The following is a 17,649-nucleotide window of genomic DNA, read 5'->3' as shown; positions in this document are numbered from 1 at the left end:
CAAATGTTAGAGCTTCCATTCTCTTGGCAATAGTTAAACAATCCAACCAAAAGCCATGAGTTATACTCCATATTCTTAGCTTAACCCCACGTTCTAGAAACATGCAGAATCCTTAAAATAGTTTGATGCCCATAACTTTGTCCTACGTACACAAATGGTTAAGAACCTTACCCACTTGCTGGTTTTCTTACTTTTCTAACTCCATTCCCGTGACGTCTTCTCCATGCAAAACCATCCAAGGCTACTCCTTCTTTGGGCCATCGAAGAAGATGAAGAACGAGAGAAATTGGAATAAGGTTGGGAAGAAAATCATCCATAGGAAGCTATCTCCTAGCTATTTAGAGCCTTTATTGCGTTAATTACAATCCTATGAGAGCCGTCCATAACTAATTATGATGTCTCCCACTAATGAATCGGCTGGTTTGGTTCTCAACCTTGTTCAATTCAGTTTTTAACTTTCCCATTTCTCCCAATATAGGCCGTCAACTTGCGGTCTCTTCCAATTTAATCCCTTATTCATTCTAAATTTTAGATTTATTGAAAACCGGGTGTTACATATCTTGTTTACAAGATTTGCTTTGAACTTGTTTACTTTCCAAGTGTGTCATTTTCACCTTCAATGGTTAACCTTTGTTTTTTAAGGTTTGAATCTAGGGTTGTCTCCCTATTGATTAATATGGTTGTTACAACTTTTTCGCCTTTATTTCTTTGTGAACTACCAATAGGTATTTAAACCTCAAGTTTGCACAACCAACTAATCCTAACACCAAATAAGAAGAATAAGAAGAATTGGTTTTTGACATGGAGATGTTGGACCTCCAACTAGACAAACAAATCTGCGAAAAAGATTAAGAGAAACTCTTTCGTGGGTAAGGTCATAGTTGAAAAAAAACAAGAAATTAGGTCTTGTTAAAGCCGTTCTCTCTAAAGCCCGACCCCTCCAAAGGCCGTTAGAAGTTCACAATCTAAAGCGAAATATCTTTCTATTTATTTTTAATAATAAGCATTACTAGGAAGAAGTCGACAAAAGAAAACCATGGTTAGTAACAAACTATTATTTTCTCCTAAAAGATTGGTTGGTAGGAGCCACCTTCAAAGAGATAGACTTCTCAATGTCTAAGTTCTGGATTAGAGCTAGCAGTCTTCCTATCTAGATTATCACAACTAAGAATGTGATCAAGATAAAGTGCTTTCCGTTCATTACAATACCTATAAAAGTCTCCACTATATGAGTAATTAAGACTTGCTAACATATTATGTCAATTACAATTAATCTTCCCTCAAAACAAGCAAGGTAATAAGCATAAATAATATCTTCAGTTAACTTAGGATAAGCCTTGAATCTTCAGGATATACTTTCAAGTTTTTCCTTATTCGATCCTCCAAATTCGGGAAGTTAATTGCTTCGATCCAAATCTAAATCAATCTCCAAGATATATTGCTACGTATAGTTTAGATATCAAAGTTGGGTTAATTGTCATCCAAAGTATTAATAAAAAACATAGTTCAAAGATTTTTGTTGTCAAAATTTATCAACTTAGTTATTACAAATTTTTTGAAGAGACAGTGTTACTACTAATTGTCTTTGATCTAAAAATTGCTCAAAATTTATCTTAACAACAAGAATTTGAAAGTAAATATCAAACTCAAAAACAAAAAATCTCCCATGTATAAAAATGGCTTTCCCATACGAAAGGATACCTAATTGTTGCTACATCTATAAAAATGTAGCATCAAGTTAAACGAAGCAGAAGCCAATATATTTGGACCATGGTTAAGGTTCAATGCTAGGAATTAAAAAAAATGTTAACGTTTTGAAAAAAAAAAGAAGAAGCTTAATTCAATAATAAGCCCTCACGTTATATTTTTTTAGTCTAATCGAATATTTAAATTATAATTTCATGATCATTATTTCAATGATTACCCTCTATTAAAAAAATCAATTTAAGAATATTTTTAATTATTTAAAATTTAAAATTAAATATTAAATAAAATTGAATTGAATTATTATTAAATATTGTATTCCTCTCCTCTATCTTTATCTTCTTCCTTTCCAATTCCTCCATTTTCATCCTCTCTCCTCTTTCATATTTTCCCACAAGCCCCTTTCTCAACCCCTGCTCCCCCCCCCCATAAATCTCCACAGCCCTCCGTTATCTAAAATCTCTCTTTCTCTTCCCTTTTCCAATACACCCTACGCAAAGCCCACTTTCCATATTGCCTCCATTGTTCCACCTCTCAAACAATCGTGGCATCAAACTTCTCTCTGCTTTGACCCTCGCTGCCATTATATTTGTTTGTGTGGCCGTCATGCCGCCCACCACCACCATACTATGTCGACACCATCACCTTTCTCTTCATTCGTATATAGCTCCTCAGTCCTCACTCATATAGAACATGGCAAACTATTTGTCATTTCCTATGGAATTTTGGCCAAGTTGGTAACCTTTTCGATGTTATGATTTGCACAACTATGAATATAAAATCACGAAGTCCCTTTCGGTTATTGTTGGTGATGAGCGAAAGCGGATGAAGGTGAAGATTTATTATTTAATATTAAATTTAAAATTTTTATATAATTAAAAATGTGTTGTGTCAGCTCTGAAGAGTTTGTTTCTAACAGAGATAAATGTTAGGGTCCATGTTGGTTACAGAAGCATCTTCAAACCTATATTTTACGGTCAATACCGATACAATTATCTACCTGTCAGATGTGTGAGTAATTATTACATAAACCCTTCTCACCCCAATTAACTATTGGATTTTCTTTGAATGTTGTGCTACATGTTATGTGGTGAGAAAATAATGTTAATCTAGCAACTGCACTTTCCTATACGCCAATGTTGCTCTTTTGCGACTGCGATGCTCGAAAACTAGAAACCGAGATCACAAGCTCAGCATTTCGCAACCAATATGGAGACCAGGGATCGAATAAAGTGGAACAACAGAAATGATGGACTGCTCGTGACAATTATTTAAACAGATTCGGAAATGACCACATAATGAAGCGAGCAAAAATGTCGGACTCCAAAAACTCGATATGTGCAGCCCGTCCAATGAACGAGTTTAAGTTCTTGCCATAAGCGGATGTGTCAAAGTTGACATCGGATCGCAAAAACACTCGATCTTCAGTTGTAGGAGCTCGTAACTGGTCCAAACAGGAATTCAACATCTCCAAAAATGCTTTTCCCTTTTTCGAGTTGTCCACTGATGCTGCCTTGCATGACTCAATCCTCGCAGAATGATACGGGACGTAGCCATCCTGAGAGAAAAATCATGTCTAAATGACCTTAAACGTAGAACATTTTAAGTTAATACAGTTATTGGAAATGGCATGGAATACCTGGGGTGAAGAGAGGAGGATTATATTCTTGAAATTTTCCAGAGTTTTTTGCTGAAAGAAGCAAAGAAACGATTTCAGAACTTTGGAGCTTAAAAAACGATAATGCTACTTCGATCTCAATACCTTACAAAGTTTGTAGAAGAAAGTGTTACAGATATCGGGGTCATCGGTGAAAGTGAGCTGATGGATGCATTGTGTCCCCTTGAACTTCTTCAAAACCCATAATCCGGAATTGAATAAAGAATTTGAACTGTATAGATATCCCAAGTGTGGACCAGATAGAGATAGGTATGTATGAAGGTATCCCAGGTAAGGTTCCATAACAGTGTCTGCAGAAAGAAATGCATATATATCTAGCAGGCATTTCGAAATACAAAAAAGGGGAATCAACAAGAGTGTATCTACCTCCTATTGCTGTTCTTATTATGACGTTTCCAATAGAGTGGCCGACAAAACTAAGTTTGATATCTCCTAGGCGTCCATATTTTGCAGCTTTATCCATTTTCTTTTTAAGGAAAGAAATCACCTCCTGCGCCAGCCTCAGTCCCATTTCTCTGAAGTCTCCAGATGTTTTCTCTTCATTTGCCTCCGACATGAGAAACTCGATCTTTGGATCCAACAAAAGCCATTGGTTGCGAACAAGCCGCAAATCCAGATGATGCCCCTATTGTATGCAACTTAGGATTAGACATTCATTAACTGACTTACCCATCGGTCTCTAATAAAAATTACTTCAGGACATACTCAGACTCAAATGGTTCATTTGGGAATAGACAATATCGAAATAAGGCATTAAAGGTACAACCTAAGGAACAAGTATATGAGAGTAAAACTTGCCTGAAATCCGTGCACAAAGACAACAATCTTCAAATCACGGACTTTTTTTGCAGTAGTTGCACTTGATGGCTTTTTCCCATCTTCAGAACTAACATCAATGCGTGAGGGAACTGAATCCTTTAGGTCCAAATTCTTCATGTATGAGTTATAACTTAAACTACGTTTAGGAGTATTCAGAACACGTTCTACAATTACAATAGGAATCGCTGAAGGATCTCCAAATATTTGCATGTCTTGGATTGACCGATTATTAATCTGTGTGCAAGCAAACTTTGCCACTTAAAACTGGGAATAAGGACTATAACTGTTAAATAAAGTAACTTACCTTCATTTGTCCAATACTCCGTCGATGAAGGTCAGCCCGCATAGCTGCCATATGCGCAGGCTGCATTGCACAATATCAATTTCCCAAAATTAGAAACGAGCGAAAAAACTAGTGTTGCTCTTCACTGAGTATGTAAGTTAAGAGCAACATATTTACTCAATGAAAACATAAATAAGTGTTCACATCATCAGATAACTTCCACAAACTTGAACCCCTCTTATGCCCAACATGGTGGGTTGTTCTCTCATCAGAACTGCCATTTATATGATGTTGAGGCATTTCAGACTTAGAGTAAACCATCCATATCGACCATTCAGCTTTCCGATCCTTAGCCCATGCATCATGAAGGACTTCCATTATCTTTGTTTTATTATCCCTGGAATGAAATACAATTTCAACACCTAAAATAAGCACTAGAAGTAAAAATGTAATGAACTAACCTGTGGAAAGTCAGAAAAGTGCTCCACAAATGTAACACTTGATCACCAGATATATTAAACATTCTAGTTACATCATCTTTGGATAAGTTCTGGGGCAATCGATCACTTTGAAAATCTAATCCGCCATTAGCTTTCTGTTAAAAGAGAGGAAAGTATTGTAATTTTAATCTGTAATAAAACTATAAAACTGTAAAAAAAAATGTAAAAGATAGGAAATAGACTGTGCTGCTGGGTAAAATAAAGCAAGGACCTCAGGACCGTTTTGTGGCTTGCCTTGTCCGGAAACTTCATTATCAGCAGTAACCTGATTTGCTTGGAGAAATGAATCAAATAACTTCGTATCATTCATTCTGGAGGTATATTCAGTCAAATCAACAGTTCGGTTAATAGCACTTCCAAGCTTTTGTAGTTCTACAATCAAGGTTTCACGAGCATCTAATAATGCCTTTACAAGCATGACCTGTTTCAGGTCACTAGGAGCCGCTTGATTCAGCGCCTGCTCAATCACATAATTGAACTATCAGTACATAGAATATTGATTAGCAAGGACAAAAAGAAGCCACATTAAAGAAATAAGATGATTTTCCACTATTGCTCAAGTAAATACAAAAATAGACCAAGTTGCGATTAGGGGATGGGTTATTGTATATGAATATTCAATGTTTAGAACAAACTTGAGTTGATCCACCAGTGCTTTCATGTGCAACATCAGCGGTGGCAGTACGCGAATTGCTGAAACAATTCAACAGTTCAAGTTACTTCAACAAATCGATAGAACACAATTATCTTTATAAATAAACTACCCCTCTTCCTTCCTCTCATTTCCACGAAGAACCATTATTTCTAGAATCTGTGACAAACCTGGATACCTTCATTGAGTCATGGTAGGAACCAGCTTTTAGGAGAGTGATGTGAACACTTACATCCACAAGAACAGCGTGAAATGCATCAAAATAAACAGGGCAATAGGAATGCAGTCCTAAAAGAGCTTTAGAAGGTATCCGAAATTCATGGACAGCAGCAGGGCAACTATCTGGAGAAGCCTGAAACTCAGAACTGAATACAGTGCATTCGGACAGATTATGTGACCTTTTAACTTGCAGAAAGAAAATAATAACCGAAATGAAACACACATGCAACTTGTCAAACTTACCCATTATCCAACAGAGGAGCATACAAAAGCTCAAACTTCAAAACGACAGCTGATGTTGAAGGACCCTGTCACACAATGTTACATCAACACCATAACGGGATATAAGAGAACATTAGCAAACCAATAGTCAAACCAATCAAGGTAGAAAAACTTATACGCTAGTCCTTTTCAATACCAAAATCAAATGAAGCGAATACTGGTGCAAGTCATAACTTTCAGGAAAATCCATGGTCATTTCTATTGGAATATAGGTTTTAGTATCTACTAGGAAACAACGATCAAAGCATTCAAAACTATCATAGACTAACATAGAGTAATATATTATTCTAATGAAAGTTTATAGAGTCTGTAAGTTCTGCAATTGGTTTGCTCTCCGGCTAAAAGGAGTGTGATGCGTGAGCATGTCGATATGTGCACAGAGAGATGGCGTACCTCATTTCCCTTTAGAGGTAAATCAAATGCAACCATGGTAAATAAAAGAACATCCTGTCTCGCATATTTGATTCGAAAAGGCTGTGTTAAAAAACTGTTGTCTTTTTCATCAATCCTCCATACTCCATATCCACCACCCTCACAACCAAAATTTGGAGCTGCAATATTTTTCTAGTCTTATTAGCAAAAAGCTGCTTGAGAACACTATAACATTGTACTTTGAAAGCATATACAAACTTAAAAATAAGTAGGAATAAACAACATATAGTTCCAAATATATTCACTATTGAACAAGATGAAATTCAATGGTCGATCTTAAGTATCAAAGGATATTAAATTTGTTTGCTTCAACTGCATCAAAACTATTCTGATCAATGAACCGCCTACCATAGCATATTCTTCTATCAGCAGTGGCGCTTCCCAATTTAGGTCTCTAGAGGGACCGGTTTTCAGTAGAAAACACTACAGTGAAGCTACATTTAAATTGTTTCATAAGTTAACAAGTTACCTTCATATTGCAAGACTCTCGAAGGCATCGCGGTCGTAGCATGTGCATCATTGTCCCATCTCACGGTAATCTTAAGTTGATACCATCTAAACCCACAACAAACGTAAGAAGGATGGTGTGCAGAACTCAAAACAAACATAAAACACAAAAATTCCTTCCATACCCTTGCTGGAAAAGATCGAGGTTATGAAACCTATGAAGGTAAATTGCAATCTCATGGGAAGTATCCAACATGACCACCGGCTGTAATATAGCCGGGCCCGGCTTTGCATCTGGTAACCCCTTTGCTTGTCCCCCTTGCCTATTATTCAAACAACTTGACCACCCAAGACATTGAAAAGTATGTAATCAAGTATCCCCAAATCTTGCATCCCTCAAGTAAATTCCCATAGAATTTGCGTTTAAATTCTCATGGAATCTTAAAAGAAGCAGCTCTTTATACATCAAAGGTTTTTAAATTCTCCTTGTACAAAACTAGTGCCAACAGCTGCAAATAAGGAATTACAATAAACAAAATTTAAGAAAGAAATAATCATACTCTTTTTAGAACTTCAAATTAGAATTTAGAGACGATAATGCTAATAAAAAACTGCTATATTTTTTTTTTTGCATTGAAGGATAGCTGCTACATTATAAAAATGTGCTGTTTAAACCTAAGGTAAATTCTAGTTTTTTATTGACAAAAAAAGCAAAAGAACAACATTTTGATATTATAAAGAAAATCGAATTGGCTTTGTTCAGAATAAAATTGTACTGTTAATTTACAACAAGTTATAACCTCAAAAATAAAAATAAAAAAGACTACGAAATTGATGTTTAAATTAAAATGAACACGAAAAATGAAAAGAAAATGATGGGCAAAAGAGAGAAAATTACGAGATAGAAACAGAAGAAGGACAAACCTGGGCTTAGATCTGCATCCTTTTTTGTGTGCGAGATGAAAATCTAAACTAGGTTTTCCAAAACCAAAAAACCTAAAAAGGGGAATATTAGAAAAGAAATGAAATGAAGAGAGGAGATCTCTCGGAATGTGGTCTTTTTTCTTCTTCTTTTTTTTTTTGCTTGATTCTTTGTAAGGAACAAAAAATAAATTATTTTTACCTATTGATAATGTTCCCTGTTTTAACGTGGTGTTTTTGGAGTTCATTTCAATTTCACATGCATGCATATATACGAGCCTGGATGGGTATGTTTTTAAGGAGAAAAAAGTCATATTTTTCTAAAAGAATATTAGTGACTTTATTTCGTAAGTAAAAGAAACAAAATATCTTTAATCTTACTGTGTATTTTCCCTTGACATTAATGATTGATAAAAAAATTTAAAAAAAAAAACTTTAATCTTAAATACAATTTTATACATAAATTTTAATTTGATTTAATTCTCACAAATTATTAATATAATTATTGATATAAAATTATTTTATGTTTATATATTACATACACAAATAATTATATTTGTCCAATTTAGAATAAATTGGTGTATTTTTTCTTTTAAATGTGAATGATTAAATTAAAATTAAAGTTTCATGTATACATTTAAATCATAATCAAATTTTTATTTGTATAATTGCACCAGATTAAAACATGAGATTTGTCCCAAATTTTAAAAAATAAAAAAAAAAGACTTTGACCTTTGTTCTATTATTTTTATTCAATTTAGTTCAAAATTTTCGGGAAGGTTAATTTTATGATATATATAATTTATATATAGTTTATAAAGCAAATGTTGTTGAAGTAAGGGAATCCGAATCAACAAGCCTTGTTATATTTTAATTTGAAGGTTTTTCTTTTTCAATTCATATTTTGAAAGATGTGAATTAATTGGATAAACTAAAGAAAAAAACAGATTATGTTGACTATTGTTCTATTAAAATTTTAATTTCTGAAACTATAATGCAATAAATTTTAGATTAAAAGGTATTTTTAATCATGCTCAAATAAAAATTTATATATATATTTTTCGTTCAGGGCTTCAAATATTTTTTATGTGTTTAAATTTTCGAAATATGATTTAATTAATAAATACACACCCAGAATCTTACTGTGCACATCCAGGATCACGCTGTTGACTTAGACCTCAGTGGATTTCTATTCTACTTTAACTGATTTTCTTTTTTTTTTTTAAAGTTTGATACAAGTGGTCCCTTGCTATTTGATCAATCAATTATTCGTAAATAGCAATCCATGTGAAATTCAGTTTCCCATTTTGTTTGTTCATGCTTAAACGTATATATAGATAAGTTATTCCTTAAATCTAAAAAAAAATTGTTTAATATTTGAAAATTTTGTTAAGTATCTTTATTTATTGAACAGGAAAAAAAAGTGTGGCGGCTGCCATGACCATACCGTAGACCCCTCTGCATTAGAGTCATCTCTATCACGATACAAGTATGGCACGTGGACCCATATTCTTTTTCTTTTTCTTTTCACTGTCGTTGTTTATGCAAAAGCCATAGCCCATACGCAGGTGGTGATAAGATAAACGCGACAATAGGCGTGCAATGAATAAAGCTCATTTATCGTTGTTTTTTTATTGATCCTTTACAACCCTTCCTTCCACCATCCTCTCGTTTGTTTTGTCAGGTTTTAGGCGTTTCATTACCGTTTTGTTGAGATCTTAAAAGACCTATCCTATTCTTGCAAATTTCAGAGCTGTCAGATTTGAATTTTTTCGAGGGATATCGTGGATTTCAGGTGGCTTTCGATGATTGTTGGATTGAACCGAGCTGATGGGCATATAATTGAAGTCTCACAAAATAAAGTTTAAATTCATATGACTGAATTTGACTGGTTAAATTGGCAATTATTACGACCTTTAGTGCTGGTTTTGGTGATGTTTTCTAGTGGCCGCCACCAAGTCCGTGAATCATGAAGAATTATTATTTTTTGAAATAAAATATAACATAAATTCAGTATTTTCGTTACAATATGAAAAAGTATGTATCTTCAACATTTGGTTCTAAAAAATAAATAAAAAAAAAGGGTGTTGATGTATAAACAAGCGTGTGTTAAACATATGGAGATACTTTAAAGTAATTAGTCCAACTGGTATCTCTATATGTTAAATACCTTGGGTTTAACAGGGGCGAATCTACGGACCGCAATTTTTTCATTTTAACTTTTTAAAATTTTTAAAATTTTAAATTAATAAAAGTAAAAATCTCTCCTTAAAAATAATAAAATTTTAATTTAATATTTTAAAAATTATATTTTTATTATCATAACAATTATAATTTAATTTCGATCCCTTAAAAGAATTTTCTGACTTCGCCCCTAGGTTTAAATCACCATATACTTTTATTTAGAAGTGATCATGGGTTGGGCGGCCCGGCCCAACGATCCAACTAAAAAATGAGAAGGTTTGGGTAAAAATATAGGCCCGAAATATAAGTTTAGGTAAAACTTTTTTGGCCCGGCCCGAATTATATATTAAATATATATTTTTTATTTTTAATCAAATATATTTTTTAATCAAATATATATATTAAATATATACTTTTTTGGTGTTGTAAAATTTAATATGGGCCGGGCCGGGCTCGGGCTTTGCAATTTTTTCGGGACGAGCTTGGATAAATTTTTAGGCCTATTTTTAGGCCGGGCCTAGAAAACGGGCCTAAAATTTTGTTCGGGCCCAGCCTGGCCCATGATCACCTCTACTTTTATTCTTCAATTGTGATTAATATTTATTCAATAAAGGATTGTATGAAACAAAGACGTTACATCATTCTGTATCCTTTACTAATTATTTAATGCCATTTTAGCATATTTTTTTATGTCATTGGCTTATCATTTTGGTAACTTGTTAACCTAAATCTTGGACCTTGAACTCTAGTTTAAGGTTCAATGTTTTAAAGTCCAGTGTTTCAAAGTTTAAGATCCCAAATTTTAGAGTGCAAGGTTCAAAGTTGAAGGTCCAAAATTCATGTTAAAAAAATTATTAAAATGATGAGTCAATTACATAAAAAAAATTAAAATGACATTAATTAATTAATTAATAATATAAAATAATGTAAGATATCTATTTCATACCGTCCTTTCCTGTCTATCCTCGTCTAACTAATTATGAGGATAATATTAGGTAATATTGTTGACGCACCAAGCAAGTTTTGTTTTAGTTCCATCCAACTTCTCATGGACTTCCAAGTTGAAAGTAAAGCTCACCACGTTTTTCAGAAATGAATGCAAGGTCAATGAAGTCAACTCATTCCGTGAATCTAAATTCCACTTACGTCAAATAAAAGTGAAAAAGTCGAACCCAAAAAAGAAAGAAAAAAGAGAGAAAAAATGAAAAGGAAAGCAGAGGAGGCTCTGTTTCAGAGCTATTGTTGTCCAAGGTGAAACTCTATGAAAATGCCTGGCTGTTAGCAGCCAGCAAAAGACAGGGCCGCCACTAGTGAACTGACATAATAGATTCCGACCAATAGTACAACAATCAAAACTACTGTGTTTCTGTTAACTTGTCAACTTGAAGTAAGTAAAGCTGGTTAAGCTTTCAGACATTTATAACAGGCTGTTGCTTCTTGTCTGTTGTCGTACTTTTCTCTTTTTTCTGATTAAATTCGCATCATATTTTGTAGATTGTATCAATCCAAAAAAATTATAGCGCATACGGGTTTTTTAAGAACCCTGTTTCGTCCTTGATTATTTTGATGGGGAGATGTCTCTGTCTCTGGCCTTCCCCTTTAATGTAAAAAAAAAAGAAGTTAGGTCAAGGAAAGAGCCTGCTGGAAAGATACTAAATTGAGACAAAACTTAAATATATAAGTATATATATATTGAGAGAAGCTGCCGAAGGATCGAAAGTATCGTCATCCAATTCGTGAGGAGTGCACGAGAAAGTGATATCAATCACAGTAGAGGGAGGTGTATAAAGATCAGACCCATACTCCTCAATGTAAAAGTTGGGGCATTATCTAGGAACAAAGTCAAGGAAGTTATGATTAGGGAGAGCCCCCCATTACGAGCACGGTCCATGGTTGTGCTCAAACGTTTCCAAATTCCATGGCTAATGTGTTTGAGCAATGCTTGCCTGCCTAAAATTATATATATTCTATAGCCTTACCTATATATCCTAATTGGAAAAAGAGCAAACACTCAAAAGAGTAAAATAAAAGCAAAACACATTCAATAAGATGAAAAGAAGAAGTCGTTGACATCCTCCAACGTAGGGGCCGATTCTTTGAACAATAATAATACCTAATAATAGCTGCACTACGATTCACTTTTTATTTTTAAACTTTCCAAAGTCTTAAAAGAATTACTTGTTTTAGTTGAATACGAAAATTTAGAATTAATGAATTTATAAGCTAAAACTTAATTAACTAAAACCATAACCATACAAATTATAAAGAGTTTAACGATATGATAATCAAATAGTTAGAGCTCTTTTGAATAGATAAAATGTTTATCTACAGTTAACGCATTGCATTAAAAATAAACACTCGTCCGAGAATATGGTAGTAAAACTCTACTTTGCAATTCCGCGTGATCAATACTATTTTTCTTTTTCATTCACGTTATGTTCTCTTTCTTTGTTTAACATTCTTAATTATCTTTATATTTTATTTATTTATTTTTATTTCTATTCAACGTTTTTTTTCATTAAAATACTTATTATTTTAATGTTTTATTAAACTTTTTGTTAACACTTTTCTTCATCCTTCCATTGATACTTTTACTACTTCAATATTATTTTAAATTTTAATATAATAAAATAATTGTTTTATATAGATATGATTTTAATAGAATACAATTTATTTATTAATTTCACGAATATCAAATAAAATACAATGTTTGTTATATATTTCTGATTTTTAAAAAAAAGTGGTCAATAATAATATACTTGATGGTAATTTTATTTTTTTATTATAATTCATTTCATTAAGGTTGTCGGTCTTGAGTATTTAAATTCGAAATCCACCACACACAATCATATGTGTGGGTCTTTGAGTCTAAGTGCAATTGACATATATGGGTTTTAGTCCAGTTTGTTGGCTTTAGTCAGAACTAGACTAGTTCTTATTCTAGTTATACTTTAATGGTTTGGTTTTACTTTGTAATTCCTTGGAAAATCTGTGCCATAATAGTTTGATACTTGTAGTTCCTTGAAAATGTATTTGTATTAATACTTTGATTTTACTTGTAAGACTTAAAAAAAAAATCTATGGAGATTACATCTATCTCATAATTTTAATGGTGAAGACTTTATTCTATTTTTATATTTATAAATTTAGTGCTCTTGACCTGTTAAAAATAGTTGAATCTATCATTAACCTTTTGAAAAAGGTTGAGTTGTTATTTTTAATGAAAATATTGATTAAAATATTAAATTTCCAAATACCGGAAAATCCATATATATTATGTTAAATTTATTAACAAAATAATTAGGAATCACATGCATTAAAAACTAGTATTAACAAAAATGAAAGTGATTAGTATATGTCATTATAATGAGGCCTGAACTACCAAAAAATCTAATCAAAGAATCCATTAGGAGCATTGCTTTGAGCACCTAACGCATAAGAAAATGATCTTTCCCTGCCTCCGATATTATTCATCACACCATCCAATGTCGACCGTGGAGGGGTCAATCAAATTTCGAAGTACGCGTGTTCCTCGGAGTGCTGGCGTAAAAGGGTAGCTCGCTTTTAGTTTTAGTTTTAGTTTCCCAAACCCCAAATCATGGAACCTACTACTTGTAGTAAATAGAAAAGTGGCATAGTCAAAACCCAGCTTTGTTGTAATATCACAATGGATCGTTGGTTACCATTGGAATATCATTATTTTTCCCCAAAACCTTAGTATGGGAGTGGGGATATCAGTGAAGACCACAAGCTCCAAACGACGACCATCCAACGTGCCCAAAACACTTTCAGTGATTCCACTGCCCCACTGCCCCACTGCCCCACTGCCCCAAGCCTCTACAACCATGCCTATATATGCTTGCCTTTTCTCTCTAAACTCCGTATCTCTTCTTGCTCTTTACTTTTCCAATATATTAGCTTGAAACACTTGAGAGACAGAGCTTTGAGGCGAACTGAAGAGATGGCCAAAGAGATGCAGAAGACTAGCATGTTCATTGAGAGAAACCCTGGGGATTATGAGAATGGTGATATCTGCAAGAACTTGGATGATGATGGTCGACCGAAAAGAACCGGTAGTTATTTGTTTTCTTCCCCTCAAAATGCTTATTTTTTTGCATGGTCATTTTTCTTCTTTCAATATGCTTGTTCTTGCTTTGGGATCCTGATTTCTTTTTTTTACTTGAAGGGACTTGGGTTACTGCAAGTGCTCATATTATCACTGCTGTGATTGGTTCTGGAGTGCTATCTCTTGCGTGGGCAATTGCCCAGTTGGGTTGGGTGGTTGGACCAGCTGTCCTCATGGCTTTCTCCTTCATCACCTACTTCACCTCCACCCTCCTTGCTGATTGCTATAGAGCTCCTGATCCTGTCCACGGAAAGCGAAACTACACCTACATGGATGTTGTTAGAGCTTACTTAGGTACTAATTTCACCGGTTAATCTTCACATTAATACTATATTAAATGATTATTTAGTGTTCACTACGTATTATTTCTTCTCTACTGCTACCTCTTTAACATGTTTACAGTTCCAAGAATAATATACTATATTTTAAAGAGAAAAACTACTTCCCCATGTAGATATTTCAATTCAATCCCAAAATCCAAGTCGATTTTCTGTCACGAACATTAATGGAAGCACACCATATTCAATGTTTATATTTTTCTTATCTTTTTTGCAGGAGGAAGAAAAGTCCAACTTTGTGGATTGGCTCAATATGCAAATCTTGTTGGAGTAACTGTTGGTTACACTATCACCGCATCCATTAGCATGGTGTAAGTAGTAGTGTGCAAAATTTGGGTAAAATCGAAAAAATTCGGTTAATCGACCGAATTCGGTTAATCGGTCTGTTAATCAAATTTTTTCGGTCGGAAGTTGATTAATTATTTTTTAATTTTTCGGTTAATGGTTAATTCGGTTCGAAACCTGTCGGTTAACCGAATTTTTTCGATTTAATCAAAAAAATTAATCAATAAAATTATAATATATAAATAGGCTCACTATTTACCTAAACTCAATCCAAACCCAAATATCTAACCCAATCCAATTACCCAACCCAATCCAATCATAAAAATTACAAATAATTTAATAAATAAAAATAATTTAATTTCAAGACTTATGTAATGTTAGTGATTCAAAGACTTATGTAATGTTTTTAATTATGTAGTGATTCAATTCGGTTAATTCGAGTAATTCGGGTAATTTGATTAATTCGAATAATTCGGTTAATTCAGTTAATTTTTAACCAAAAATAAAAAAAACATATAATTTTTGGTTAATTCAGTTAACCGACTGAATTAACCGAAAAAATTTCGGTTCGGTTAATTATTTTGAAAAAATTTCGATTCGGTTAACGGTTAAAAATTTTGAAAAGTCGATTAATTCGGTTAATATTATTTCGGGTCGGTTAACAGACTAAACACTCCTAGGTGTAATTGTAAAATTCTTTTACTTATACATTAAACTACATCCCCCCACCCTTTTGTTACTATAAAATTTTACAGTAACAATGATTTTATTAACTGCTTGTTTTTGTTGTGCGCTATTTGCATTTTGACCAGGGCTGTCAAAAGGTCAAATTGCTTCCACAAGCATGGCCATCACGTGAAGTGCCAAACATCAAACAACCCTTTCATGGTCATCTTTGCTTGCATCCAAATCGTTCTCAGCCAAATCCCAAATTTTCACAACCTGTCATGGCTATCCATTCTCGCAGCCATCATGTCTTTCGCTTATTCTTCCATTGGCCTTGGGCTCTCCATAGCTAAAGTTGCAGGTAACCTTAACATCTAATAAGAATGACAGTAGCATATCCCACTTAAAATTAACAAACAAAATCAATGATCAGTTTAGTAATCTGTTTTGTTTACTTGATAAAGTGGCTTGAATTTAATCTAAATCAAACTGTTCCCTGGATTACATCAAGGTGGTGAACCTGTAAGGACAACCTTAACTGGAGTGACAGTAGGGGTGGACGTGTCAGGATCTGAAAAGATTTGGAGGACATTCCAAGCTATTGGAGACATTGCCTTTGCCTATGCTTATTCTACCGTCCTAGTTGAGATTCAGGCGAGTATATAAGATCATGTGATGATTGTATGAAAGTTGAAATGTGTGCCTGATTTAAATGCCGGAATTGAAGACTTGGTTGTCTTTCGTTTCTAGATACTTAGTCAAGTTTTGGCTGTATAAGATAGATATGTAAGATAATAGAGATCCAAAAGATTCCTATGGCCAAAATGCTGCAGAATTTGGTCCACAGATTCTATTGCCTTTTTCCAAAAGGAAAAATTATTGAAACCTTTCCTTTTCCAACTTTTTTTTTTTTGTTATCAGTTATCAAGAACCTATTAGCAACGGATTGTGACGTCCAAAGCTAAGTTGAGTTTCAACTGTTTTTTGTCCCATCTAAAAAAAAAGAGAATCATTTTCCAAAGCACAGACTTTAGATTCGTAGCAATCGATAACTAGCACATGCTGTTCTACTAAATGGTGTAAAGGGGATATATACAAAGGCATATGAAAGTCATGCTCTTATTTATTTATTTTTTTGGTTTCTCTTATGATTTCAGGACACGATCAAATCGAGCCCACCAGAGAACAAATCAATGAAGAGAGCAACCACCCTAGGTGTCTCAACAACCACTTTATTCTACGTACTTTGCGGCCTCGTAGGATACGCAGCCTTCGGGAACGACGCACCGGGAAATTTCCTCACCGGCTTCGGCTTCTACGAACCCTTTTGGTTGATCGACTTCGCCAACATCTGCATTGCCATCCATCTTATTGGTGCATACCAGGTAAAACACATACATACATACATACATACATACATACACACACAGATACGTATATATATACATGAAACAAGTTCATTTCCATTGAATATTCCAACGTGCATCCAGGTTTTTGCCCAACCCTTATTCGGATTCGTCGAAGGCTGGTGCGCCAGGCAATGGCCCGATAGCAAGTTCATTACAAGAGAACACGCCGTTGACATTCCATGCTACGGTGTTTATTACCTCAACTTTTTCAGGCTGGTGTGGAGGACATCCTACGTTGTCGTGACAGCCGTGGTAGCCATGATTTTCCCATTCTTCAACGATTTCTTGGGTCTTATCGGGGCGGGCTCGTTTTGGCCATTAACAGTCTACTTCCCCATAGAGATGCACATTGCTCAAACGAATCTGCCCAAATACTCTTTCAGGTGGACGTGGCTGAAAATACTAAGCTGGGCTTGCTTGATCGTGTCGCTCATTGCTGCAGCCGGATCGGTTCAGGGACTGATTCAAAGCCTCAAGACATATAAGCCGTTTCAGACTCAGGAATGAAGGCATTAGGGATCCTTTTGCCTACAGTGCTTTGATTGTATGTAAAATATAAGAAATTGTGGACAACTGTAATTTGTTTTCCCTTTGCTTTTGTTTTCCAAATCAAAATTCACTGCCTGTATGTATTTTGTGTTACCTTTCTGAAAGAGAATGTTCAGAAAGTCGTGTTTTTACTATAAAAAACTTGTTAAACATAA

The 17,649-nt window shown here is 34.1% G+C and overlaps 2 protein-coding genes across 6 annotated transcripts; one reads left to right on the top strand and one right to left on the bottom strand.

Moving 5' to 3' along the window:
* Positions 1-2,648: 2,648 nt before the first annotated feature.
* On the bottom strand, positions 2,649-8,181 carry LOC107905187 (protein FAM135B). Of its 5 annotated transcripts, XM_041094204.1 has the most exons (17): positions 8,140-8,158; positions 7,941-8,012; positions 7,202-7,525; positions 7,039-7,124; positions 6,531-6,688; positions 6,099-6,163; positions 5,807-6,001; positions 5,620-5,677; positions 5,196-5,441; positions 4,946-5,079; positions 4,689-4,881; positions 4,506-4,565; positions 4,181-4,450; positions 3,749-4,007; positions 3,467-3,672; positions 3,344-3,394; positions 2,649-3,262 (listed from the first exon to the last, which is right to left on the bottom strand). In XM_041094204.1, exons 3-17 carry the CDS (start codon positions 7,270-7,272, stop codon positions 2,972-2,974), a joined length of 2,343 nt encoding a protein of 780 aa, XP_040950138.1. In that variant the 5' UTR covers positions 7,273-7,525; positions 7,941-8,012; positions 8,140-8,158; the 3' UTR covers positions 2,649-2,971. The 5 variants fall into 5 exon arrangements, with proteins under 5 accessions (XP_040950138.1, XP_040950139.1, XP_016687262.2 ...); XM_041094205.1 differs by having other exon boundaries at positions 2,649-3,280; positions 4,181-4,435; positions 7,941-8,181; XM_016831773.2 differs by having other exon boundaries at positions 7,941-8,141.
* Positions 8,182-13,988: 5,807 nt separating this feature from the next.
* On the top strand, positions 13,989-17,649 carry LOC107905186 (amino acid permease 6). Its single transcript, XM_016831772.2, has 7 exons — positions 13,989-14,194; positions 14,308-14,541; positions 14,803-14,896; positions 15,683-15,897; positions 16,048-16,190; positions 16,694-16,921; positions 17,027-17,649. The coding sequence occupies exons 1-7, from the start codon at positions 14,083-14,085 to the stop codon at positions 17,450-17,452; spliced, it is 1,452 nt and encodes a 483-aa protein (XP_016687261.1). The 5' UTR covers positions 13,989-14,082; the 3' UTR covers positions 17,453-17,649.

Source organism: Gossypium hirsutum, chromosome D05 (genome assembly GCF_007990345.1).
Source record: "Gossypium hirsutum isolate 1008001.06 chromosome D05, Gossypium_hirsutum_v2.1, whole genome shotgun sequence".
NCBI classification, from domain to species: Eukaryota; Viridiplantae; Streptophyta; class Magnoliopsida; order Malvales; family Malvaceae; genus Gossypium; species Gossypium hirsutum.
This window is presented reverse-complemented; position numbering and strand designations above follow the sequence as displayed.